The sequence below is a fragment of the Sabethes cyaneus genome, chromosome 2 (genome assembly GCF_943734655.1).
Source record: "Sabethes cyaneus chromosome 2, idSabCyanKW18_F2, whole genome shotgun sequence".
NCBI lineage: Eukaryota > Metazoa > Arthropoda > Insecta > Diptera > Culicidae > Sabethes > Sabethes cyaneus.
In genome coordinates this window covers 229,856,186-229,882,116 of record NC_071354.1, presented here as the reverse complement: position 1 = coordinate 229,882,116, position 25,931 = coordinate 229,856,186, and the positions used below count along the sequence as shown (strand labels likewise).

The 25,931-nt window shown below is 39.8% G+C and overlaps 1 protein-coding gene across 1 annotated transcript in view; it reads right to left on the bottom strand.

Moving 5' to 3' along the window:
• LOC128736734 (nose resistant to fluoxetine protein 6-like) overlaps positions 1-23,460 on the bottom strand; it is a 41,684-nt gene extending 18,224 nt beyond the window's left edge. The window contains exon 1 of the mRNA XM_053831220.1: positions 23,079-23,460. Within this exon, the coding sequence (XP_053687195.1) occupies positions 23,079-23,460 (382 nt within the window). The remainder of the gene's footprint in view (positions 1-23,078) is intronic.
• Positions 23,461-25,931: the final 2,471 nt, after the last annotated feature.

Here is a 25,931-nt window from a genome sequence, read left to right as displayed (position 1 = left end):
AAAACTGATGGTTCAAATTGCTAAATTGCAAACATGTGTGATAAACGCAGAAAATAACCACGCTAATAATTTTCGCGTGGAACTCTAAATTGGTGGAAACTCCGCAATACGTATTCGGACTAATTTTTACGCTTACAATAGATAGACACTGTCGATAAATAGACATTGCGGAGCGATGGTATTGGTTAATAGTTGCACGGCGTTTCATACTGGTAAACGAATAGAAAAAGTGTCAACCGTTCAAGTTCCTGGTCACGAGCGTTTTTAAAATTTATTTCTGATACTGAAACACATTGCTAAGGATAAATTAAATCCTGAAAATATTTAAAACAACTTTTTAATTAGAATCTCATATAGTGGAACAATCTCGTTGTCACATTTTAAATATTTTTCGAAAATAATAGACAAAAGAACTTAGAAGAAAGCGTTGAAGGCACACTGATGTTTTAACGTAGGGCTACGTCTTTCAGGAAGGTAGCTGGTATAGGGTGTCATTCCAAAAAATCTTTCTCGAAAAGTGGTCAGGTTTTGAACGCTAATAGCTTAGTGGTTTCCCGATCGATTTTCAATATTCTTACACCAATCGATTGGAAAATCTTCTAAGAATAGGCCCAAATGAATAAAAGCATGGATTTTTGATGTTGAACTATTGAAAAATTGAAATAATGAATCTATGTTTTACCAGAATTCTCGCTACGTGATTGGTTGTTGGAAATGACGTCATCAAAGTGGAAACGCGTTTTCACACTTCGGCTTATAGTTCAGTCAGTTTTCAATAGATTTCCAAGATATTTACACCATTTGATCGGAAAATCGATTTGAAAAATATTGACAATATAGAAAACTATTGATTTTCAATGCGCGTCATTGAAAAATTGAAAACAACTCTAACTCGGTCGTACTAGAAATTGTCGCTTTGTGCTTGGTTGGAATAATTTCCAATTATTATCGAACAAGCCTTGGTACCATTCAGGTATCAACGAGAAAGTCGATGGAAAGATCCATTTAATTCTACTATAACAAAGTTACAAGAGAACTAAATGAATTTCTACCATTTCTCCTTGATTGCTATTTGCCTTGATCATTCCTTATTGTGCTCAATATTCAATAATCGTCACGTTGAAAAATTGTCTGCCGTGATTAAGTGATAGCAATTAAAACCAAGCTAACACCAAATTAAACACTGATTCGCTGTAACAAATGCGCAGAAAAACGCATTAAAACTAAACCCAGTGTTTTGCTGCTGGCCCAATAAACTTTAATGTGATAAGCGGAAAACAATAATCTTTTATATCTTCATAAAAGCATGTTTTGATCCTTAAAAGAACGGTGTCTGGTAATTGATACAACTGTTAGAAATATCGGCATTCTTCTCACTTTTCTTGGGCAATACAACAGCTTGAATATTTAGCAAAACACCTCTAGTAACTTCGAAGAAAAGTTTGTTCATTTCTCCGCCGATACGGAGAGCCAGCTGCAGATTGGTCTTCTCGTCACCACACAATCTGCTCACTTGCGTGCGGATAAATCCAAAATTTCAGCTGCGAAATTACTACTGCTGGTTTATGGGCGCATGTAATTTCTCTTTGGCAGCACAAGGCGAACGGCTCACTGGTAACTTTGGTCTTTTGTTCAGACCGAAATTGAAATGCTCCATTTTATTAAACGTAGATGATAGAATGAAGGGCCACGAAAAATAGGCGGGACCGATTCTTGTCGCTTGCTCTGGTACATAACACGAGGTAAGCCGGCGAACAGCATTATTCAAACGCTAGCTGAGCTACTGCCAACACCTTACTGGCATGTCTGGACGAGACAAAGAAGAAAGCATCAAGGGCAAGCGAAAGTCACGCTCGAGTCGTGCACGCCTGCAGTTCCCAGTCAGTCGTATTCATCGGCTGCTGAGGAAAGGAAACTATTGAAGCTGGAGTTGGCTGCCGTGATGGAATAATTAACTACGGAAGTGCTGCTCACGACAACAAAAAGACCAGAATTATCCTACGTCGCTTGCAGCTGGCCTCCTGGACTGGCATTTCATCGTGACTCATGACTATACACGAACGGCTTCGTCGATCGCATAGCTGCTGTGGCTTTCCGGTTGGTTCGTTGCAACAAACCGATTACCGAAAAGCAAATTACGTTAAGTGCGTTAGTGCAAGATTGCAAGCAAACAATCGGTTCTTTTAAGGACCCCACAACAATTGAAGAGCTTATTATATTTTCTTGTTGTTTGCTTCTTGGGATCGGCGGTTTTCGGCGAAAATAAATTCAAATTCAAGTGTCAGTCTGCCTGTACGTTTCGAGCTACTTACTGGCTTTCACTCATCATCTGTGGACACTAAAACGATGTATTTAACAAACTACATATATTACAAATTAAATTTAAATTCAGACTTATACATTTTGCGTCTTTACACTACACACTCTACCTCTTTACAAACACACTCGGATGCACCTAGGTTTTTTTCGGCATTATCCTCAATTTCCTTCACAGAGGTCTACCCATGGTTTCAACCAGGATGTCGAAATACGTGGTTTTGGTATCAAGTCCGAATTAAAGAGTCTATCTTTACTTTTTTGCTTGTAAAAAAACGTTGCAGACTGATTGCTCACAGGCGTGAGGCCGAATTGACTTGAGGCTGACAAGACCTGAGGTGACCGAATGTGAGACCAAGTGGTGCGAACTATTTAATTCATGCTTTTTCTTACTACTTACTGCTCACTGCTCATTTCTCACTACTAACCATTAACTTCTCAATTTACTCAAAGATGCTGTGAATTTCTTATAAATGACTAGCGGTAGCACGCGTGCGGCGTCTCGCGTCTAATTGAGAGCGAATCTGAGGACGATAAGATACTTTTTTGCTGTGATAATCAAGTTTCACTATAATGGAAATAGCCGAAATGTGTGACTCAAACGCCTAACTGATGGGGCACAGAGGTACACGCTATGTAACTCTATAAAATTTTATTTTATTTATTTTGAATGGATTATTTTATCACCAACATACGCTCGCTCCGTGGTTCGGATAGTGCCTCAGATTTTTCTCGACGATAAGGGACGGACTTTCGACTCACGACAAAGCCGCCCTCTTTGGTTGAATATTAAGCAATTAGACAACCCGCGAGTTGCCGAGAACTACGCAACTACGTTAAGCTACCTTAACCCTCGAAGATGGATGGAGCAGCATACCCTCGGCCAGCGATAAGGTCGCAACCGCGGTGCTAGGCGAAGAAACACGAAGGCACGGAATGATTAGTTTGACGGGGACTGCCAACAAGCGAAGAAGAGGGAAAAAAGAGTTTGGAAAAGTTATCTAAGCATCACCACGAAGGAGAATTTGGCCAAGTATCGACAAGCGCGGAATAAGTTGACCACGATCCTGAGGAATAAAAACGCTAGAAGGAGAGAGATCGTGAAGACTTAGAACAACTATATCGGGTTAATGAGACGCATAAGTTCCATGAGGAGGTAAACCAACCTCGTAAAGGATATACACCAAAGCCTGTTACGTGTAGAGGTGTCACAAACGCGCGCAAAGTGGTCGACATGTGGAAACAATTCTTCGAAGGGCGTCTCAATGTATATCGCCAGAAGGAAACGAAACGGAAGTTAACCCAGCAGTGCCTACAAACGATAACAGGCTTCCGATCTGGTGAAAATTCGGTCAGTTGAAAAATGATAGAGCCGCCGGAAAGGACCGACATCCGGCAACACTCTACAAAAATGGCCAAGAACCTCCCCTGGATAATTAAAAGGATTTGAAAAAAAATAGAAACTACCGGAGGAGTGGATGGAAGATGTGGTTTGTCCCATCTATAAAAAGGGCAATCGGCTCGATCGCTGTAATTACCGCTGAATCACGCTGATCGACACCGCCAACAAGATGCTCTCTCATATTTTGTTACGTCGTCTATCCCCAATAGCAAGAGAATTCGTAGGGCAATATCAGGCCGGCTTTTTGGGGGCCCGTGATGCTACGGATCAAATTGGATCAAATCTTCGAAAAAGATCGGGAATACAACGTGCCCACGCATCATAAATAATTTCGTAGATTTCACGGCAGTATACGATACAGTCGAGCGCGCCTATCGGCTATGGCATATAATGCACTGACGCGACTGATCAAAACTACCCTAGAGCGGGTAATGTGCTATGTGCGTATCTCGGAGGTATTACCAAGTCCCTTCGAATCGCGCAGAGGGTTGCGGCAAAGAAATCGACAGTAATACGAGTAAGGGGATTTAACGCTGTATTTAAGCTGGAAGGTGAGCCTACTTTTCCCTCCGCAAGACGCTTCGATGAAGGAGCCTACGCCACCGCACAAAGCTGACAATGTACAAAATGCTAAATGCTACCCAACCTGGTAGTCCTCTACGGGGTTAAGACAGTAACTCTGTGCTTAAGGAAGACCTATGTGCACTTGCCGTTGAGAAATCAGTCAGATAACAGAAAACGGCACTTTGTGGTTTCCTTGATACTGAAGGCGCTTTCGATTACACATACTTCGTTCCAATTATTACGACTCTCTTTTAAAACAGAATCGACCACATTACAGCAGGCTAAATTCAAGCAATGATTTCGAGCAGAGAAATCACAACATCTTTGAGAGATACGTCAGTCACAAATTCGGTGATCATAAGATGTCCACAAGGAGTTTTCTCCCCCTTTCTTTGGACACTGGTGGCTAACGAACTCCTTAACAAGATACCGCAGCTTGGTTATGAGATTATACCGCCGGCGTAGAACTTGTCGTCAGAAGAAAGCTGATACAGTACTGTCAAGTTGTTTGTTAGGAGCTCTGAACACCACCATGTTATGCTGCTTACATGAGGGGCTTGTAGCTACATACTATTCTAAAACATGCTATTACTTCCCATATACTGATCAGTTTCAGGCTGAGCTTCAGTAAAGAAATCAAACTCTTTAGAATTATTCTGGATGTTGTTAAGAAATCATCACTTTGGAGAAATACAGGGTTGCAGGCTAAACTGCAGGGGACTTTGTGCTGTGGTACTGCTCGCGGAAGACATACAAATATGGACACATCATAAGTACGACAATATATTCTTTTTACAAAACTAAATATATATCCTTTTTAAATAATAAATATGACAATAGTGGGACAAAGATCGGATAGCGTTGCGTAATAATGACGCGTACCAATAGAGCGATAACTAAAGACTAATTTATTTAGATTGCCATCTGGCTTATATAAGAAATGTTATAAAAGTATAAGCTTTGCTTTGTCATTTCAATACAATATTGTTATAGGAAAGAAATTGATCATTGTTCAATATTTTACATTTGCTTTGCTTGTCGCAAGCGAATTTAATTGTACGAGGTGTCACCTCTGCTGTCCATGTCGCATTGTTGGCGGCAGAAGCTGCGATGAAGATGATCGAAGGAAGATCGTCGATAGATGATGCTACATAAATCATAACCGTAACGATAACAAATTAGTAAGAAATGTTGCAAAAATGTTTTTTATTGTTTCATGTTCGAAGGTAACTGACATCTAAACCTAAATTAGGTTAATGCCAAAGCCAATGTTGACAGTTTATAACTCTCAAACAACGCTAATCAACACGTCTTCACCCGTCACTGTGAATCTCGAAAGGCTTATGCAAATAAACCGTTGGTTCAATGTCACCTGAGATGATAGCGGTCTCCGGTGCGACCATAAAACTAATTTCCATCAACCCCCGGGGCCTCATTGCATCATTTCCTCGAAAGTATTCTCTAAACTGTAGTAGGAGAGGAGGTGCTAACAGAGCACTTAGCATTGAGCGACCCGCGCTCTCTTGGTCAGTCAGTCATCAGGATTGCGAAAACGCCTGCATTCACCGTGGCGTAGCAGTCACTTAGTCCGAGTCACCACAGATGGATGGGAAAGAAAATGAAAAAGAAACAAAAAACAAGAATGGCTTTCGTACTCTCCTCGTGTGCAGCAGACAGCGCCGCGACGGCGGCGGCGGCAGAGTAGTCGACACGGCACCACACCGCGATTACACTGGTCGACGAATTTCGAAAAAAATTCTACAAATCAGTTTTAAGAACATATATTACGCCTCCATTCTTGTTATGAAATGGGGGCGCTTCGTACTTTGACTTGATAGTTCATAACAAATAATATTGTTTCTAAATTCAATCAGTCAGTCGTGTCAATCACTATAATTCCCAGTCGCCCTCATCGAGCAGAAATTTCATCATCGCCACCACACGACGCTCGACAATTAAAGCACTCTCTGCGTGATCGTTCGCAGGATTTGTGACGAGTCTGAGTGCATCAGACGATCAGACGAGATAAAATTCATCTTGCCAAATTTTTTTCCTCTTATTCGAAGGACCGTCCGACTGCCTGACGGTCTGTGATTACCTGCGTTTTGCCGGCTGCGCAGCGCAGCTGCGTATGGATTTCGATAGTTTGCAGCCTCCACTCCGTTGTTAAAAGCAAACAATGTTACGACGATCGTTTGGTGCGATTTGTTGACAGAATTTAGCTGTGCGATGTGTTTGCAGATATACGAAATAAAATAACATAACATTACAGAGTGATTGGGGTTACTGGTAAATATCGAATTTAAATTCAACATTTCCATAAAAAAACACAAGGCTCCAAATCGTTACTCAATTGTAATAGAATTGAGCGTTTTGAACTCACGGTGAATGCGGTTAGAAAACAATCTAATGGAGGAAACATTGAATGGAGTGCTAACGTTTCAATCAAATTACAACTCAATTGGACAGGCGTTCTGGCTTCCATTTGTCATCTGGACATTTTAATCACTGCGGTTCTCCACACATGCTGCATAAACAACATTTCCTCGCCGATTTGTGTTAGGCGAGACCAAACATTACCAAACACTCGTGGTTGAACTCAGAGCCGTCAATCAGTCGTCCGTCGTCAGAGTGGTGTGCATGCAACCTTACCAAAGGGTAAGCCCACCGACCTTCCTCCTCGGTTAGCTCACCTGCGTTTATAAATAATAATGCTTCACCATGCATTGTAGCAAATTCGCTGACCATGCACTGCAACGAGACGGACCTCACAAGCTTTCCTACAATGTTAGAAAAGGTTGACCCAATCGCTTTTCGAATAAATCAGTACGCTTTGTTGATTGAATGTAGCTTACAATAATCTTTAACTCAGTTGGAGATGATTTTTATTCTTTAACCAATCTCCTTTATGTCGTCAAAAGTAAATAAGGCTTCACATCCTACTTTATGCACATCAAGAACCAATCTAAATGCTTGATCTAAGCGGATGTCGCATCTTTAAAAATGTTTACATAATCTACCAAGCGGGGAAAACCCAAACAGTACCGTTAGCTTTTCGCAGCATCAGCATCTCGCTTGATAGAGCGCAAATCAAACATAAACATAACCGAACCTACCACCATCGAACTACAAAAGCTGTGTCTTACACGATCGGTCAGTGGCTCTTTTTTCCATTTCCATCCTTTCCCCTAAATTTGGACTGATAAATTGTACCGTAAAGGAAGCCTTGAATTTAAATATAAACTACAGTCACAAATAGCAGAGCAGACACAAAGAGCAGTGACACTTCACGTCCGAACCAGTTGTCAGTCTGATTTGAACTACCTAGCAGTGTCGAAAGGGTTGAATTTGTCAAAAATAATTAAATGTACCAACCGCAAATTATGTTGGAGGTGAGTGGAAAACTACTGCCGCTCCCCCAGTTAAGGTTAACACGATTTGAAATAGGGCCGATGCTTAGAATGGCATTGCACCTATACCGAAATAGAAAGTATAGTCAAAACAGAACCGGTTCGGTTTGCCTAAACAATTGACCCTCAAAAACGTAGACCGCTTTTCGAGAAGACGGACAGACAAAGGTCGATGTTTTCGGGCTTTCGATTCCTAACGGTACCTACATGCAACGGCAACGTGCGGTTGCACGTGGAATCTTGAAGCTCAGCGTCAAGCAGATCTGAGAACGAGATGAAGAGTGAAATGGAAATATTGTTTCCCTTTCTTTGGATTTAGTATGGAACAGGAATCGAGATGATAGATGACAGATGATCATAATATTTCCAATAGAACCGAACGGGGAACGGGGAATTCCCCGTAAATATCGGTATTTTACTAAGACGGTCAAACATAATTTATGATTATTCTAACACTGGTAGTCGATTTGATTGAATTGGCTAATTGATTTGAAAACTATGTAGCGAAAGTTTCCAGTTTGGCCTCGTGGTATGATGCTGGCCTAGTAAGACAGTCGTCGTATGTTCGAATCTCGGCTGGGACAGGCTGTTAGAGTCAATAGGATCGTAGCAACTGGCCCTGTAATTGTCCTGTACTCAAACAGCTGACTGCGAAGTCTGTCGTATAAAAACAGAAGGTGAAGTTTCGATAACGAAATGTAGCACCTAGGCTTGCTTTGCTTTTTGTAGCGAAAATTTATAAAGTACCGTTCCGATTTAAATCTCGAACACTTAAGCTATGCCGCAACTTTGTCTCATGCAAAATGAAAATGAATTTATGAAAATTTATTTATTTCCACTGAAAAATTTTGAAAATGACGATAAAATCTATTTTATATGAAAAAATACTAATAAAGTGCAATTCGGTTTTGATTTGAACTTCGGACACTTTATGGTTTTCATTCAAACTGCGAACATTTCTATCTAAGACTTCAAACACTCGTATATATTGATGAAAATTAACATGTAGCGTACAACTTAACTTTATTAAGTTTATATATATACTAGCTGACCCGACAAACTTCGTATTGCCACAAATTAAACTGTGTTGTACATAAATCATGAATCTCGGATGATCTTTGTCACAATCTCGAGTTTTGCAAGTTTCTGAGGAGTTCAACCTTAGATGATTCATTTTGGCAGTTACGTAACTATGAAAGCATCCCAGGTAACCAATAAGCATCACCAATGCTATTCAAATATAGGCTAATAAATATTTAAGTCGCCTTAAAAGCTACCTAAATGCTATTTTGGCAAAATATACAGCTACTTTACTGATAACCTTCTTATAGTGCTGACAATGCTAATTTACAGCTAATTACCGACATGAAGAATTTGAATACAATTTTGGATGCCAATTTACAACACCTATGCAGTCAAAAAGCTAACATACAATAACGTGCAGTATAAAATGCCAGATACGCTGATTTGCTGCTTACGTTAAGGCTTATTAGTTACCTGGAATGGGTAGTTTAATATACAAATTTGCAATTTTTCCTCACAGTAAAGTAGAAAACAACTCCCCTATCCCCTCTTTGCATAGCCAGAAAGCGGATAGTAATATTCGCCATGATTGTACAACATTTCGCCGAATATCATTTTGCGAAAAACCTTAAGCGGAATGTACCATTTCACGGAAAACTTTTTTGTGGAAAGTACCATTTCGCGATCCTCTCCTTACTCGTTATAGCTCGTTCCAGGAAACCCACAAATAAACCTAGACAGTAGTGATTTCTGCGGGGAGTTGCTTCCCCCCAGTGGACGGCGCTTCCGACGGCGGGTCACCGACAACACTCGCGGCCGTCTCGTCCTGAATGATCTAGTGTTACTATAGATAGTTTTTGTGGTCTTGATATTGACTAATGTTTTATGGAAGAGTCTCGAATTTCTCGAGTTCGATTAGTTTTTGAGTTTTGCAAAAATTTCTGTTTTATTTGTATGAGAGTCCATATCCCCCTACCACAGGGGTGAGAGGTCTCTATCATAAAATAAATTCAAGACTCCAAAATCTCCCACATGCCAAATTTGGTTCCATTTGCTTTATTAGTTCTCAAGTTATAAGGAAATTTGAATTTCATTTGTATGGGAGCCCCCCCTCCTAAACAGGGGAGGGGTCTTAATTCATCATAGAAAAAATATCTGCCCCCTAAAAGCCCCACATGTCAAATTTGGTTCCATTTGCTTGATTAGTTCTCGAGTTATGAGGAAATTTGTATTTCATTTGTATAGGAGCCCCCCTCCTAAAGTAGGATGGGGTCCTAATTCATCATAGAAAAACTTCTTGCATCCAAAAACACCTACATGCCAAATTTGGTTCTATTTGCTTGATTAGTTCTAGAGTCATGAGGAAATTTGTATTTCATTTGTATAGGAGCCCCCCTTCTAAAGTAGGGGGTCCTAATTCATCATAGAAAAAATTCTTGCTTCCAAAAACACCTACAAGCCAAATTTGGTTCCATTTGCTTAATTAGTTCTCGAGTTATGAGAAAATTTGTATTTTATTTGTACAGGAGCCCCCCCACCCTCTTAAAGTGGGGAGGGGTCCTAATTCACCATAGAAAATATTCTTGCCCTCGAAAACTTTCACATGCCAAATTTGGTTCCATTTGCTTGATTAGTTCTCGAGTTATGAGGAAATTTGTATTTCATTTGTATGGAAGCCCCTCCCTCTTAAAGGGGAGAGGAGTCATAATTCCCCTTCTAAAGAGGGGAGGGGTCCGATTGGTTTAGTAATTTTTGATTCTATAAGGAACATCCCGACAGACAGACAGAAATTCATTTTTATATATAAGCTGAAAATATTTTTTTGGAAGGCACCCTCTAGGCCCCTCCCAGGGAAATTTCCTAGCTACGCCAATGCCAATGATGTATAAATTTCGCAGCTTTCCGAGGCTTGATTCTCTGAAGCACTTTTTTCCCACGCAGCTGGAGGTTGCCTCGCCATCGAATATTGATCCTTACGAAAAAGACCCGATCGGAAATTCGGCAATTGTTATGCAACCTGTAAGTCTCTGTAGACTACTGCATAAAGGTCTCTCTTACTCTTGAAGACGGATGGAACTGTATTAGCTTGTCGGTCGATGAGGCCGCAACCTCAGTGCTAAATGTGCTAAACTCCAAATGCGCCAAATGATTGGCTGGATGTGGAATGTCTATCAGAGGTGGAGAAAAAAAGTTTGTAAGAATTATTAGATCATTGCCGTTACCAAATACCGTCGAACATGGCACCAGTTGGTCAGCCTCAATGGCGAAGTTGTGAAACTGAGTTATCCTAGTATAACCCAGCGAAGATGGTAGTTCCCCAGCATTCAAAAGGTCAAATCGGGTTGCAGAAGACCAACAGAGCCGCCGATAAGGATCACCTATCAGCAGATATTTATATAGGGGGAAGTCCTCTATTGCCGGACACTAGGATTTCTCAAAAACAAAGATTGATAAAAATATTCGAAAGGCAAGAAACAATAGTAAATTGCAAGATTTCATGGTATCCCAATTATGACGTCTTTGTTTAGGTTTAGGTTACCAAATGAGAACGGTCGAACGGTTCAGCCATTAAAACAGAGAGAATCGAGTACATTTCATAAAAGTGCAGTTGGAAATGTTTTTAACATAAAAATCTGAGGGGTTGTGCACAAGACACGACTGCATAGGTGACGTAGGGCTACGTAAGTCTGTTTGTAGCGATAGTAGGATCTATCTATGTATGTAATACTACGATTCTTCATGTATACAAGCTACATACGCAACGTTTATCAAAGTAGTAACATTGTATACATTTAATCCTCAACCGATTTTGGAGTTATATACATGAATTGATTGGATCTATTTTATTAAAACGAAACCAAACAGTAAATAAATTTTTGTGACCTGTTTCTACGTTGAATAGTGCTTTTCCTCTGGTAGTCGGTAGACGGTACACTGATAATAAAGCATTTACAACCTGCAGACGTTTTGGAAGTCGCAGATAGTGATGTCCGTTAATCGTTCAATTAATTCAACTAATGGAGGGGAATATTCGAATAATTTTTAATCGTATATTGCCAGCACAAATAGCTGAATTAATCGATTAGTGCAGACAACGCTCACCGACTAATCGGTAATCGAATAATTGAAAATTTCAGACATCACTAGCCGCAGAAAATGTCGCCCGTGACCAGAAAACTTATTACCGTCATTAGTTGGTCGTCCGCAATGGTGAAAAATTTAACTTTTCCCTCGTTGAAAATTAATGGTATTAACTGGGCAAGAAAATATAATAAACTCTTCAATCATTGTGTGGCCCTTAAAAGGACCGATTGTTTGATTATCATAACTCCTGCTTGCAATAAACTTGCACTAACGCACTTAACATAATTCTCTGTTCGGTAAATTGTAGTACCGATAACCGCTAACCAGGCACGACTTATTACAACGGACCAACCGGAAAGCCTCAGCAGCATACCACTCCAAGTGGCCAGCTGCAAGTGACGTGGGATGCTTCTGGTCTTTTTATTGTCGCGAGCAGCATATTTCCTGCCAATTCCAGAACTTCAGCAGCCAGATATTCCATCACGGCAGCGAAATGAGTGCTCCAGCCTCAGTAGCCGACCGGGAACTGCAAACGTGCACGAGTTGACTTTTGTTTGCCCTGGCAAACGATGTTGGCAGTAACTCAGCTAGCGTTTGAATAATGCTGTTCGCCGGCTTATCACGTATTATGTACCAGAGCAAGCGACAAGAATCGGCCACACCTATTTTTCATGGTCCTTCATTCTATCATCTACGTTAAATAAAAAGACTGAAAGAGCATTTCAGTTTCAGTCTGAACAATAGAGCAAAGTTACCAGTGAGCCGTTCGCCCTTTGCAGCCAAAGAAAAATTACGCTACGTATTATTACTGTAGCATTGGTGATGGATAAATTTGTGTTGCTAAAGAAAACCGAGTGGAAAGTCCTAAGTTCCAAGTTTCCTAGGATTCATCAATTACCGAAAACCGCTCTTTGAAGAACGAACAAATTCTTATATGAAGATGCAAAAGATGTTACTAAAACTTTCATTTTATTGAACCCATGGTTTTATGCATTTTGACGCTTGACTGAATACATTGAGCTGGTATATTTGTTGGCTGCTTCTTACCTTCCGAGATGGCCAATTGGGTCCTGAAGCCCTATCTCGTTTTTAGTCTGTATCGATAAAGTTAGGGCTAAAAACACATATTTCGATATTAAATTTTATATTTTTGGCTTATTTTCGTCAAAAAACGTTTTTTTTTTTGTTTTCTTAAATAATTTTAAAGAAAAATTAATTTTCTAGGCAATCTTATATAGGGCAACCAACTATCAATAGTGCGCTGCGTGGTTGTGCCAAGACAACACGCATTATAAAAAGAAACCATAGTTTGTCTTCAAATGTCACGAAACCCGTTTTGTTTACGTCTTGTGTTTATTTCATTTTGATTACAAGCGTCTATCCTAAATCCTTTATAAAAACACATAAAGTTTTTAAAATACGATGAGGATTTCTGAGTATAAACTCCAGCATTTCTTCTTTTGGCACCAGCTACAACACACTTGCTTATATCAATGTTGTCCACATTTTGATCAACACGCCGCTAGTTGTGGAACTTTCCATTAACAACTAGTATCAGTTGGAGAGGTTGATGAAAACTTCTCGTACAGGAAGAACAGAAATGCAACTGCGTGTTTACAGCCGCTAGCTGCCGCTTTGCATTTCTCGTTATTTCTTTTGACAATAAGTCTCGAGGAGTAAGCAGCAGCACCGGAGGGTAATCAGCAGCAGCGGAGACAAACCAGCAGCGGGAGCAACCAGCTGCAGTGAAATCGGCTGTAGCGGCAGGGGAATACAATCGGTGATGTAAAGCTAGAAATAGATGGGGAGCAACGAAAGCGGGCCGCTCTGGTCCTAGCTATTTATCGCTTTACTAGGCTTAAAACCAAGCGATTGCTAGCGAAAAGCAGCCAACTGGCAGTTTCTTGAAACCATTACCCTCGGATCGCGACAAATAAGCAGCAAAGTTCACTTTGCAAAACTAACCGAGACAAGGTGAACTGTCAAAATGATCGGCTGTTTTACTGCTGTCAAAGTTAATGTCAAACCAGGATTGCCAGTGGAAAAATAGTTATCCTTGTTGCCAGAAATATACTTTTTCCTTAATGTCAAGATAGACCTGTAATGTCATGGTAGAAATTGCAGCTTATTTTTTGCTTTTTAATTTTTGATTGAACTGTGTGTTTTGCAAAAGAAAAAGCTGTGCACTCATAGTCACAACGTGGAGCTTTATCGTTCTTTTGAAAAAAATATTATTTTTATCTCAAATTTTAGGACCCAATTCAACCAGCAGCAACAAGCGAACAGAAGCGCGAGGGGTGATAGATTAAAATTATTTGATAAGACGCGAACAATTAGAATCAGTCTAAGTTAAATAGAATTAAAATCAGTGAGCTAAAATTCCTCAAATCTTCATGAACATTATGTTTTGTCCTTAAAAGAACATTTTGTCGACGTGATATGTTGGAAATTCAAGCCTTCTTTTCCATGTTTTTGGGCAGCAACAAAACAGCTTGGATGTTCGGAAAGACACTTAGTGGTGACACGGGACAACAATTTGTTCAACTCTTCATTGTTGCGGAAGGCCAGCTGCAAGTGACGACAATTCTGATCGTTTCATTGTCGTGAGCAGCATATTTCCTGCCAAATCCGGAACTTAAGCAGCGAGATATTCCTTCACGGCAGCGAAACGAGTGCTCCAGCTCTAACACACGCTCAGCATCTGCTCAACAATTTTCGATCGGATTCTATAGGGCGTAAATTAAATACAATCGTAAGGAAGCTTAACCCATAGCTTATATCGTATATATTTCTGTCATCCGTGCTAGGGAAGCACTGACGAGGGAAGGCAAAAATATAAAAATAATTCAATTTTTCTATGACGCGCATTGAAAATCAATAGTTTTCTGTATTTTAAATATTTTCCAAATTGATTTTCCTATCAATTGGTGTACATATCTTGGAAATCTATCGAAAATTGACTGAATTATAAGCCGAAGCGTGAAAACAAACGTGAAACGAAACGTGAAGCAAGAATTCTGATAAAACATAGGTTAATTATTTTCAATTTTTCAATAGTTCAACATCAAGAATCCATACTTTTCTTCATTTGGGTCAATTCTTAGAAGATTTTCCGATCGATTGGTGCAAGAATATTGAAAATCGATCGGAAAACCGCTGAGCTATCAGCGCTCAAAACCTATCATTTTTCGTGACGATCGCATTTTTTTATTTTTTGGAATGACACCCTATCTCAAAACTTGCCGTAAGACGTAGTCCTACGTTAAAAACATGCGATATTTGCGTATGTTGGCTGGATAAAGTTGTTTTCCGAAGCAGTTCAAATTTGACATAAAAATACAAGATTTTGAAGAAAATGCTTGATTTCTTGAAACTTTGTCCCCTATGACTGGACACTAACCTGTTCGCTATGACCGCGAATAAATACATAGTAGAATTTAATTGGAAAGGTTACTTTTTTAATTCAATTTCAAATCAATTAATGTTTGGAGTCTGAAGCAACCATCGCAGGCTTGAATAAGCTGGTAGATTTGTGTGTCACCGGCATACGGTAATCGTGTGCCACGAGGTAATTACCTTGTGATATCATTGATAAATAATGAAAACAGTAGAGGTCCCAAGATACTGCCTTGAGGGACTCCGGAAATCTTACAAGTGCACAAACAGGAAATTCCTCGATACAGCTCAAAATTACATTTGTCGGACTTTTGAACATCGATAACATATAAAGGAGTCTAAATATAAGGAAATAGTTGGCATTGCAAAGAAAGATTAAAAATGGAAGTTAGCCACATCTTCAAAGCGTCGTAACAATTTTCTAGTAAAGCAACTTCAGTTGCCATCGAGTCCAGGGCGATAGGATTGCTAGACATGTGCGCCGCCGCGCCGCGCCGCCGCCGCCGACACTTTTGCATGCGCCGCCGCCGCCGATGATTTAGAACCGGCGCGCCGCCTAGGTCCTTTTTCCCACGCCGACGATATAACCCAACATTGACAAAAATGCGGGTCAAAATGTTGACAGCACATAGTAAACCCGTTTTGTGAATTCATTCTTATATTGTACCTTTAATTTAGATTCAATTTAACTGCCGCGTAGATGTACCCTGAGTATTGCCGTGCATCCAACTGAGAGCGAATCGAAAATACCTAACTTAAATAAACTTCAGTATGACATTTTCCGTCAAACTTCTGTCTTGCTTCCCGGTGTTAATTTCTTTTTAAAAATTGCTTTTCGTCTGGGAGGTATGATTACTTTCCTTGGCAGTGAGGGTAAGAACGGCAACTCTTACTTTTACTAGAATAGCATCAATTGTGTTTTTATACACTGAACTTGTTAGTATTCATTACTTTAGATATTTTAAGACGTCATGACCGATATGAACCGTCAAATATCGAAATATAAACCAAAATAATGCGAGTGCCGCCGACTGGATGTACGCGAAATGGACCCGACTGAATGGACTCGCGAGTACGTTTTAACCTCTAATTCTTGAATGATCTGCAACTCGTTTACAGTCTTTTGCAGAAAAAACAGATGTTATTCAATGTTACGGCTGTTATGGCTACCACTTATATACCGTATATACAACTACTAGCTGACCCGACAAACTTCGTATTGCCAAAAATTAAACTGTGCTGTACATAAATCCTGGGGGCTACCCTCCGCAGTGGACGGCACTTCCGACGGCAGCTCGCTGACAACACTCGCGGCCGTCTCGCCCTGAATCATCTAGTGTTACTATAGGTAGTTTCTGGTGGTCTTGTTATTGACTAATGTTTTATCACAGACAAACTGATATAACTCTTGGAAGAAAAATCAACAAAAATTATCGTACCTAACATTTAGCCTGAACACTAGCACCATCTATGATCGACATTCCTAAATATCAAATAGCAACATGGGTATCCCACGAAGTAGCAAGTTTTTTTTTATAGGGAATTCCCCTTCTGTTGTCAAAAAGCGCCACTTTGACCAAAACGGAGACATTCCCAACTAAGCCCAATTTTGAAATAACGGTTTAATCGGTACGAAGAATGGAAAACGAGTGTTATGTCTGTTTGTCTGTGGTTTTAAGGAAGAGCCTAAAATTTCTCGAATTCGATTGGTTTTTAAGTTACGCAAAAATTTCTGTTTCATTTGTATGAGAGTCCGCCCCCACTACCACAGGGGTGAGGAGTCTCAAACCTTCATAAAATAAATTCATGCCACTAAAATCCCCCACATGCCAAATTTGGTTCCATTTGCTTGATTAGTTCTCGAATTATGAGGAAATTTGTATTTCATGTGTATGGGAGCCCTTCTCTTATAGGTGGGAGAGATCATAATTCCCCTCCTAAAAAGGGGATGAGTTAGATTTGCTCGATTAGTTCTCTAGTTAAGCAGAAATTTGTGTTTCATTTGTATGGGAGCCCCCCTTCTTAGTGCGGGAGGGAGTCTCTTACCATCATAAGAACTTTTCCCGACCCCAAAAATTCCTACATGCAAATTTTCATGCCGATCGGTTCAGTAGTTTTCGATTCTATAAGGAACATACTGACAGACGGACAGAAATCCATTTTTATAGGTACAGATTGTCCGGTCACCAAGCCATTTCTTCAAAAGTATCCGGGACATGTTTTGACTTTTGTCGTGCCTGTAAACTGGCTGACAAACTTAGGTGCCGGTCTTACCCTGATACTGATTTCCAGTGTTGCAAGCCCGCACTCGTGGGGTCTAATTTTCTTACACGCGCCTTTTTGTTCTAACGAACACGCCGGCATGAGCATCTCCTTGGGACTCGCGCTCTTATTTTTTCATGCCCTGCGACAAGTTTTTGCGAGTGTGTATTCAACTATCGGCCACGGTTGCCGCCTTCGCTCGTAATTGCAATCCGAGCAGCTGACACCGATCACTCGCGAGGGCTCGCAGTCTTATCCGCGTGTGTAAGTGAGGGCGTAAGGTGAACAAAAAGGAAAAAAAAACGTAAAATATGTATCCATATATTCTAGTATGCCGCTAGCCCGCACAGGTTGTTGGCTTCTCACGAGTTGTTGGCTTTGTGAGTGGGCTGTGCAGAAAGACACTTTGAAGCTATGCGCTCGCTAGTAAGTAGGAAGTAGGATGCATGCACGCAGCATCGACGATTGTGTATCGTGCGCTTGCGTCGTTGCGTAAACGTTGGATGCTACTTATACTCGCTCGCATGAGACTGCGCATACTTTAATTCTCGCTCGATTTGCAACATTGCCGATTTCACCCGCAAATTTTTGGTGTCGTCTATTATACGCAATGCATGTAATATCCCTTAATTTAAAAAAAACACATAGGCAGAAAGCAGAAATTTAAATTCGATCTATAGCAATCAGACGTTAATATGTATGGCATAAAATCGAAAGATGGGGTGCGTATCCAAACTTTTCCTGCCCTTTATGTACCCGTACCTACCTACCATATTGCGTATTCACAAACATACAAATAAAAAATAAATAGATTAGCATTATTAAGATTTGTTTTACTTGTCAACTTTAGTCCGGTTTTTAAAAAGATTTTGTTTAAACTAATACGAAATGCGGTATTTTAACGGTGTGAAATACTCGCACGCCGATGCACGCCGCCGCCGCCGCCGCCGATAGTAACGAACGGCGTCACGCCGGCGACGCCGCCGCCGCCGAATAAAAATTATTCCTGCGCCGCCGCCGCCGATAATCTGACCGGCGCACACCTCTAAGGATTGCTTCAAATTACAAAGGGCCTTGCCAACTTCTTCGTGAGTAATTATGAATATATCAGCGGTGGCTACATTATTGTCAGGAACAGGGCCCGGCATCGTCGAAACAAATAAATGAAACTGACTTTCTCTTACCTTCGCTTCAGACATGAAGTGACTTGTTTCATTTGTTGAACAGCAGAACGTTTCAAGCAAGCTTCAGTTGAAGTTGGTGACTGTTTCAATTGACGACGGCAACAAGTCAGGCACGATTCGTCGACAATGACTAGGTTAACTTTAATATGCGTTGCATTGTAGAAAATGTTACTCAAATTCAATTCATTTGCATTCAGAGTTGCTGGCCTTCTCCTGAATATTTGATAGAAAAGTACAAATGAAAAGTTGAAACCGATAGTCATGATGAAGTGAAACCCGTTTCGTTGACGCTGACTGACGCCAGTTTGAAACTGAAGCGGTACTGCTTCTGTTGAAACCGAAGCTTCACTGCTTCTTTGTTGAGTGACGCTATGCACGGTGCACATATAGCATTAAAAACGCTGGCAAAGTTCTCAACATACAACTCGCATTTGCTACTACCTAGCTACTATCGATAAACCTCCAAAAACTTTTTGGGTTCGAACACAAGTTGCGTTCTGTTTTACGGACGTTTTGCCTTTCTACTATATAAATATATAGTATATTGCCTTTCTACTATATAAATATATAGTATAAAGGTATAGAAATCACTTGGAAAACCGGAAATGGAAAGAAGGTCCTGCGGGCCGAATGTTATATACCATTCGACTCAGTTTCGAAAACTGAGCATTTTCTGTGTGTGTGTATGTATGTGTGTGTGTGTGTGTGTGTGTGTGTGTATGTGTGTGTGTGTGTATGTGACGCTTTTAATCTCACTCACTTTTCTCGGAGATGGCTGGACCGATTTTAATGTTCTTAGTGTCAAATGAAAGGTCTAGGTGTCCCATTGGTCGCTATTGAATTTCATACTGATCGGACTTTTAGTTCAAAAGTTATGTATAAAAATACGAAAAATATGGGACTTCATTATCTCATAGGTCTCTTAACCGATTTGAACAAAATTGATTGCATATGAAAGAGGAGCCTTGCAAACCCTTAACTTCCAAATTTCATGATGATTGGACTTGTAGTTTGAAAGTTACATAAAAAAATGTGAAAAAATAGTATTTAAAACATATTTATGTAACATATAAGCATTAATTTAATGAAAAACATCACACATTTTATGATTATTTGAAAATTACTGCTGAGATCTATCAAACGAAACCAAGTTATTTAAAATCGGACGGTTCATTCAAAAGTTATTCAAACTTTAACACTTAAGCACCGTATATTAAACCGTTAAAACGTGTGAAATCAAAACATATCAATCAAATGTTGATTGTATTCAATGTATGAGATGTGTGTGATGTATGTATGTATATATGTATGTATGTATGTATGTATGCATGAATGTATGTATGTATGTGTGTATGTATGTATGTATGTATGTGATGACAATTTGCAATTTTAAAATTTGCAATGAAATTCAAGAAAAGTGAGAAACATGTCAATTGTCTGAAGTTTTTGAAGCCTCTTAGTGGAATACGAACTCTGAAATTAAAGAAAAGAAAAAACTTTTACCGACTAAATTCCACTATTTAATATTTATTCGCGACAGATACGTATACGCTTTGAAATAAGACACTGATGAAGCCTGCACGTCGTAGGTGAACTACGTATCTGTTGCAAATAAATATTAAATAGTGGGATTCAATCGAAAAGTTTTTTCTTTTCTTTGATTTCAGATTTCAATTGTCATTTTCTTCACTTGTTGTTACTCACAATTGTACAAGAAAAGCAAAAAGCGAAGAAAAGCAGTTTATTTAAGCATGTAGGTATAGGGGTGTATAGAATCAAAAATACTGGTGAGTTGATTTTTCCAAATAAATTTGTACAAATTTCAAACAAATTCTGCGCATCAATAGATGCTCTTTTCAATCAATAGATACTAGAGCTTAGAAATGTTATATAAAAAATAGGAAGTAAACGTTGCACGGTAGAAATTTTGTAAGATTTGTTTTCGTTAGTGATATTTTAAAGGACAGATGTCATGTTTTAATAAATAAATCAAAAAAAGACAAGCACTAGGAATCATATCGATCGTATTTCCCATTCTCAAGCATGTTTATGGCGCAGCTTTGGCACTATTTTTCGACCTCATCTAGTTTTCCTAACCCTCTAACATTGTAAAAACGATGCGATCAAACTAATGACTATCTTTTCATGAAAGTACATTAAAAAGAAGCTTAAGTTTTGATTTTCATGCAAAAATAATTATCTGAAAAAGCGCTAGCTAAGAAATAGTTCCATTTCTCGTTTTCATATCTAATGCTCTATTCAGTAATTTTTTTTTAGTTCAGATATATTGCAAAATTGAAGCCAAGCAAACCAATAGTAAAATTTTGAGATCAATCATTTTGTTGTAGATATCCTTTTTCTTCAAAAGCGAAATATAATAATAATTTTACTGAACTCTTGTTTTTCAAAGATGCTAACTTTTGAATGCATGGTATCAATATCAAAATATCAAAAAATCTGCTATGAACAAATACTTCATATTGTCAATTCAAAACAAGTTTCGTATGTGGCTCTGAAGCCCGATAGTTAAGGCCGTCTGTAGACCCTTTAGAGGGTTAATTTCTAATTTTCTATACATATTCATTCAAGTCTGTAAAAATTATCTTTTATGTTTACATTATTTTTCTATAAATATTATAAAACTAAATAAGGTGTTCATCAAGTAACATAAATGACGCTTACATGTATTTACGCACCCAAGGAAAGAAAATATAATTCTACACAATACGTTGTGAATTTTACTGGCAAATAAGGATTTTGAGGAATACGAAACGGATATTTAAAAATATAGTCTAATATAACATCTATACATCTACAATTAAGTTCCTGAGAAATTAAATAATGATTATTGTGGCAGTAGAAAGGCTAGGTCACGCCGCTAGGTGGATTAATTCGGGTTTTTTCTATAAAGATTTCTATTTAAAGCTTTATATGATCTGCTTGCCGAGGTAAAACGATATTGATTGACCGAATTTCTACTTTTCCGATAGGCACAAAGTACGGATTGCCGTAAGCGATAGAGGCTTCTAAGAAGTTTATTTTCCCAGATATGTTTGGGACGCGGATGAACTCTAGGAACATGCTGAAAATTGAGATCTTAAATGTTAACAGTAAATCTGATCAACTTTCGCGTCTCATCTAATCAATTTTGCATTTTATACCATATCTATCATTCCATAATAGTAAAAGTAGACTCTTTCAAATCAGTAATCTGTTTGAGTAATATTTTCACAGTTAATGAGAATGTTGATAAAGCTGACCAATTCTGCGTTCTGCGAAAAGAATAAACTTCTATAGAAAATTCAATGATCTATCCGAATCTGTAGGGATATTTAAGATTGATGAAAATTTGAGAAAGTTTTGGGAAAAAAAACTATTGTAAGTCTGAAAAAATCCGCAACGTTACAACGGCAAATGCGTCCTTCGTGTGCACTCATATTACGGTATCATACGCAGATCTATATCATTATAAGGCATGGGACCAGTTTATTCAGTCTATTTTCATTTTGAGGTTGACCTCTTTTTTAAATATACTAGAGGAAGCAGAGTGATAGTATACAGAGTTCCGTGTCAATAGATGTAACCTTGCTTGCACAGTCGTTTCACAGCAATAAACTGCCTTTATTTTTAGATTTTATTGTGCGTACTGTCCTATTCTTGTTTCTTTTGAAGTTTCAAAGTCCTTATATTCACGTTCAGTCTGCAAACATTTCTATCAACTTCTGCCATACATTTTCGATGGCTTTTGGTTTTTGTATTGTTTCAATAATTTTTTAACTAAGGCAGCTATCTTCTAGCCTGAATTAATTCCTAGTAGAATTATCAGAATAAAGCAAATTTCACCTCATCAAGGTCTTTTGTGAACAATGACAGAAAAATGGCAATGAGTCTTTTAGAAATTCATGCAGATTTGCGGCAGTGTGAACTTCAACTTCAGAGAACTATTAACGTTTGATCATTACATAGACTGTTTTAGCTCTCTAGGTCCTGTCTTAAGTTTTACTTAGCGTTTTGTACGATCTCTTAAGAAAAGTGACAATTCTAAACAACCAAATTAATTACAAAAATTACGATTAAAAAGAAGAATTGATCACAAAAATACCTTACAAAGAGCTTTTCGTTCAGTTCTTTCACAATTGGACCATTACATGGTTCCCTCCAAGCGAATTAGGCAAATATCCTTTTTCGGAAATTTATGAAACCCCAAAAAAGCAATACCTGCAACACTTTCAAGGCTATCGTTCGTACGTCGACGACATTTCGATCAAAATCCAATTAAGTCAACAACAAAATAAACCGCTCGAACCGGCATGCATCATGCAACCGACCGTTTTTCATACATACACACATGTAATTTCGACACTTCGCGGACTGCAATAACCGTCTCAGATGATGATGATGGTAAACAGCAACAGCATATATGCATCAACAACTTACCCTTCAGTGCCCAAATCTCCTTCTGCTGGATTCCCTCGAAAATCTGCTGCAACTCGCCGTAGCACTGCTCGGACAGCTCGTCACGCTCGGCAATCGAAATCAGACCGTAGATGACGGAGGTGTGTTTGAGAATTTCCTTCTGACGCAGTGCCCGGCCGTAGCCGGCGACCAGGTGTTCCCGGGCGAATGCCTCCCGGTGGCAGTATTTACCCGTGCAGGTCTCGTTTTCCGATCGACGAGGAGGGTGACGAAATTTTACGGTTTCATTGATCTTTCTACTCGACGTCGATGCTGCTGCTACTGCTGCTGCTGTCGGCTGCTGGCTGCCAGTAGTACCAAGGACAACGATGACCAGAAAAATTGTGCAGCAAATTGGTGCCATTTTTTCGTACTTTTTTTCGCTTTTTGCCACGAACGGTTTGTGCCGAATATTTTTGCCAACTAAGAGTACGTTGGTCTATTTTTCGTTTCACTTTTTTTGCTCTAATTGCTCTGCTCGCACTTACACTCTCCAATCAGCTGGGCCCAGATGAATCACTTCTTCGTAGTATTATTTCACATTTTGCGCTGCCCCTTGTTTAACCATGTAAAGAGCAGCGGCCTAGTGCACTCGAAAATGGACAAGATTTCGACGATGATCTTACGGACCAGCCGGAACAGGCTTCATTCATTGAGTAACATTCGCTTCACGTGTATCACTTTTTGCTTTTCTTTATCGTTTCACTTTTCTTCTCGTGCTTGTGACCGAAATTTGGCGTACTTTCTTACGTAATATTTATTATCACCTCTACACACAGCACAGCACAACGACGGACGGTGAGCAAAAAAGGCAAAAAATACACTCGATGATCGTGAAGGAGAAAAAAACAATGGAAGCCTCCTTGAATATTGGCACAATTTATAACGGCATTAACGATTGCTAGCTAACGAAGGTGCTCATCTTTCGTGTTGTCTCACTATGCAATTTTCGATTGCTTTTGCCACACACTTTTTTTTCTATTCACTCATTTGACTGGTCGCTCGATCGATCGATCGATCGATCCATCGATCAATCATAATCCTCCGTGATGACCCGGACAAAAGGTACCGTCTCAAATTGCACTGCAGGCAGGTTGCAGGTCATACGATTACGAACACACACTTGGTTGCACACCCCGAAAAAAATGTCGAACGTCCAACGAAGGCCTTGGAACTCCACGATGATGGACCACGTTGAAGTCAACGGTCGAATCGCCCGTAACAAACCGATATGCGTGTGTACCGCTCGGACGCGTAACGCGAAATGACCGTTCACACCGTGCTCCGTACCGCACTGAAGACGATCTGACGCTACTACAGGGTCTTCTCGGTATGCAAATCGACGCAAACGGCAGCGCAGCGCGACACTATGGTGCTATTGCGGTATAATTATACGAGTGCGATCGATGCCGACGGCAGTACCGTCACAATCGACGGACGCTAAACGAATGAACCCCGATGTGCGGTGACACATGTGGTGTGACACTACTGTGACTGGCTGCAGAAACTGTACCATACCAATCATTGTTGCTGCGGTTCAGCACGAGATCAATCTACCGAACGAACCGAACTGCGCCCGCGCTCGGGAAGCAGATCATGAAGCGTGAGCATAAAGCATAATAGCATATATATGTTGTTCCCACCTATGTTGTGCAAAAGCTCGCTCGCGTCGCGCTCTCCCGTTTCCAAACTACTGGCGCAGACGCAGCATGCCATGCCACCCGCACAGGTTTTACGCGCGAGCTTTTAAGCATATCGACGCGACACATGCAGAGGAGAGAATACTTTCACTCTCTGTGTGCGGACTTTCGGTTCGTTCTGAGCAGTGCTGCCGAATACGGTTTTAATACCATAGTTGATTCTGAATGTTTTTGAGTGAAATGGCTTTTAAAATATAAGTATTTTTAGTACTCATGTCAAGCATGGCATGATCACTTTAACTGAATTTTAATTCATTTGACTGTATCACATCAGATAGGCAGAATTTAAAAAAGTTATCTATGGGACATTTCTAGAGCTAAATGTCATCTACAATATTGTTCAGGCCTACCGTTTCTTTTGTATTCACGGTAGGGCAACCAACGTATTTTGGACCTCATCAGCAACTGTTCATAATTTGGCACCTACAGCAAAATGAAATGCCTCCCAGTTGGCTTCGAGGTATGACGCTGGCCTAATAAAACACTCGTCGTATGTTCGAATCTCGACTGGGAGAGGCCGTTAGAGTCAATATGATCGTAGCAATGCAATGGCCTTGCAATTGTCCTGCACTCTAACAGCTGGCTGCGAAGTCTGTCGTATAAAAAACAGAAGGTCAAGTTTCGATAACGGAATGTAGCACCTAGGCTTTGCTTTGCTAGCAAAATCAAATGGAAATGTTCAAATTATGAACAGCTGCTGATGGGGTCCAAAATAGGTTCGTTACCCTACTTTACGGCTGCTACTCCGTTCATATAGCTACCAGGTAGCAGCATTGTAGCACCGTAAATACAAAAGATACAGCAAAACCTTGTTAAGAAATATTATGGATAATAATTAACTCTACAAATGTCCTATAGATAACTTTTTTTGCTCACGGGCAGGTTACATTTGCGGTTTTTTGCTCAGTACATGCTAATTTGACTACAGGGCCTCAGCGAAACTATAGCGTCAGAAATACAAAAGATAAAACTATTTTTCTTGAACAATATTGTAGATAATGCTTTCACTTACTTATTTATCCAGGTTCCCTGTCCCTCAGGTTTTGACCTGCAATATAATGTCCCGCTAACTAGAGGTGTGCGCCGGTCAGATAATCGGCGGAGGCGTGCAGGGGCGGACTGGCCCACCGTGCAA